This window comes from Crocuta crocuta, unplaced genomic scaffold (genome assembly GCF_008692635.1).
Source record: "Crocuta crocuta isolate KB4526 unplaced genomic scaffold, BGI_CrCroc_1.0 scaffold32, whole genome shotgun sequence".
NCBI classification, from domain to species: Eukaryota; Metazoa; Chordata; class Mammalia; order Carnivora; family Hyaenidae; genus Crocuta; species Crocuta crocuta.
In genome coordinates, this window is record NW_027529424.1 from 9,733,885 (window position 1) to 9,736,619 (window position 2,735).

Sequence of the window (2,735 nt, forward strand, 5' to 3'; positions counted from 1 at the left end):
CCTCTCCTCACCCCGGAAATCACACTGGCAACAGCCACGTAATAAGCAGCTAGCACGTGTGCACCACGTCTGCATGCGCCCGGGCCCCGTGCTTTCTTGAAGCTGTGGGCGGCTGGGCGCATCCTCCACGGCCTGGGGACCTCGCGGCGCCCACGGCTCCTCCCTGGTAGAATTCCACTCATTCTGCCGCCATCTGCCTCCACCAGCCCGTCCTGCGGGGTGAGAGCTGGACAACAGCCCCAAGAAGAGAAGAGAAACACAGGCCAGGCCCCCTCTCCTCCGGGACCCGCTCTGTCCACCGAAGGAGGCTCCCTTTCTCCTCCCAGCCACGTCTCTGAGCGTCACCTGGCTGAGAAGCTTCCTGAGTGGCATGTCTGCCGCCGGGGCTAGGGGAGGCTGGCTGGCCCCCAGCGGCCCCCGTGCGGGCTCCCTCCAGCCTTCCTGGGGCGGGCCCTGCCACTCGGGATTCCGGCATTTCTGGTTCGCAGCTGTGTGTCCCTCCCTGGGAGGAGGATTTCGCCCAAGGACATGGGGAGGGCGGAGAGCCTTCCTCCTCCCTTCGCTCCGAATGCAGAAAAGGAGGGGGTTTCCATCCCCCGGCAAGCCAGCCACGGGAGCTCTGCCCTCACACGGACACAGCCTCCGGTCCCAGCCGCTGGTCCCCATCTCCGACGCGAGCCCTTTGAGCCAAGTGGCAGCAAGCTCGGGAGCTCTGTGACAGGTGTGCCTGACATGGCTGAGCAGCTGTCTAAAGAACAGGTGGATGAATTCAGGGCGGCCTTCGCCCAGTTTGACCACAACGGGGACGGAAAGATCAACACGGAGGAGCTGGGCGCCGTGATGGAGGCCCTGGGCGAGAAGCTGTCGGAAGACCAGCTGAAGGCGATGATCGCCACGGTGGACGCCGACGGCGACGGCGTCATCAGCTTCCCAGAGTTCCTGGAAGAGATGGCCAAGAGGACGAAGGACTGGGGCAGCAAGGCGGAGATGCGGGAGGTCTTCCGGGCCTTCGACCTGGACGGCGACGGCCGCATCAGCGTGGATGAGCTCAAGCAGGCCATGGCCAAGATGGGCGAGAGTCCCTCCCACGAGGAGCTGGACGCCATGATCCAGGGGGCCGACGTGGACCAGGACGGGCAGGTGAACTTCGAGGAGTTCAGGCGCATCCTCTCTCAGAAGTGAGGCCCGGCCTGGGCCCGTCTCCGGTCCTCACGCCTTCGGGGCCCCTGCTTCTGTGGCGGGAGGTGTAAAGGGGAAGTCTGGGTGGTGGGTGGGAAGTTAGCTACCGGCGGGAGAGCCTGGCCTCCCTCGGGCGCGGGGGCTGCGCTCTCTGCCCGGGGGGCTCGGGCAGCTCCTGTAAGAGCCGGGGCGGCCGCTTCCTCACTGGGCTGTGGTGAGGAAACCCAAGCAATGTGACGGCTCACATAAAAGCGATTGGACTCTAAGAGTTGTGTGCGCTGGTGCTTGAGTGTCTGGTTGCAAGTGGAAAATCGAAGGCCCCAGGTGGTGGCATCTGGGGTCTTTTGCGCCTCTACCCCCTTCACTCGGCCCTAGTGGGGGAGCAGACCTGGGTTGGCCAGAAGGCCTGCCTCAGCGTCTCCTGGATGCCCCAGGGGGAGGGGAGGTGCGGGAAGGGCGTGTAGGGTTGGGAGGGGAACAGGAGAGGCGTGCTTCTTTGGCTCGAGTGTCTGCCTGAGCTTCTGGGTCAGGACCAGAGGCTGGAGCCCGGATCCTGGGATGGGGACACTGTCTACACCACAAACGATAAGGCCATCACCCCTTGCATTTAGCCAACTGTTCTTCAGGTTCCAATATAAAAAAAGAAGTGTGTGTGTGTGTGTGTGTGTGTGTCCTGCATGTGAGAGGCAGGAAGGTGAAGAAAACAAACGTGGGGACACTGAGGAATCAGACCTACTTCACTCGAGGGGCCTCACAGGGCAGGACCAGAGGCTCCGAGGTGGACATGGTGCATCATGGGGCAGCACATGAGGAGGGGCTGGGGGCCAGCCGGGTCCTGGGGGAGGGGAATGGCCGGGCCCTGGGGCACCCCGCTCAGGGTGGAAGGTGTTCCTTGCTGATGGCATCTCACTCTCCCGTCCCCCAATCCTGCTCGAACTGGGCTTAGTGGCACCGCCATGTGGTCCCCATAACCAGACCTGCGGGACGCTGCCCGCCTTAGCTTGGGGGTCAAGTTCTCACAGATGGCTCATTCAAGGGCACCATGCACATGAGGAAACTGAGGCCCGGGGTGGCAGCAGAATGAAATCTGGGTGGGGCTCTGGGGCGGCTCAGTGAGCTAAGCATCTGACTCTTTATCTCGGCTCAAGTCATGATCTCATGGTTCATGAGTTCGAGTCCCATGTCGGGCTCTGCGCTGACGGCCCAGATCCTGCTTGGAATCCACTCACCTCCTCTCTCTCTGCCCCTACCCTACTGTGCTCTTTCTCTCTCTCAAAATAAATAAATACACTTTAACAAATTGAAGAAAAAGAATGAAATCGGGGGGTGCGCACTAGCGGCAACGGGAGGATCATGGGACTCAGGATCTGGGAAACACACATGGTTTTCCGGCACCGTCTGCAAACAGCTGTGCGGCTCTGGGCGTCCTTCAGCAGTGGGCACGGGTTTTTCTTTGGTTTTTGCCTGACTTTATCTTATCTCAGCTGCGGCAAGTCAGTGGGTCTGGCTCAGGGTGGGAGGCGGCTTCCCTAGGAGGTTGTTGCAACATACTGGAC

General features: G+C 61.6%; 1 protein-coding gene across 1 annotated transcript; it reads left to right on the forward strand.

Moving 5' to 3' along the window:
* Positions 1–605: 605 nt before the first annotated feature.
* Positions 606–1,432, forward strand: LOC144226930 (calmodulin-alpha-like). The gene has a single exon (XM_077758423.1). It carries the CDS (start codon positions 733–735, stop codon positions 1,180–1,182), a length of 450 nt encoding a protein of 149 aa, XP_077614549.1. The 5' UTR covers positions 606–732; the 3' UTR covers positions 1,183–1,432.
* Positions 1,433–2,735: the final 1,303 nt, after the last annotated feature.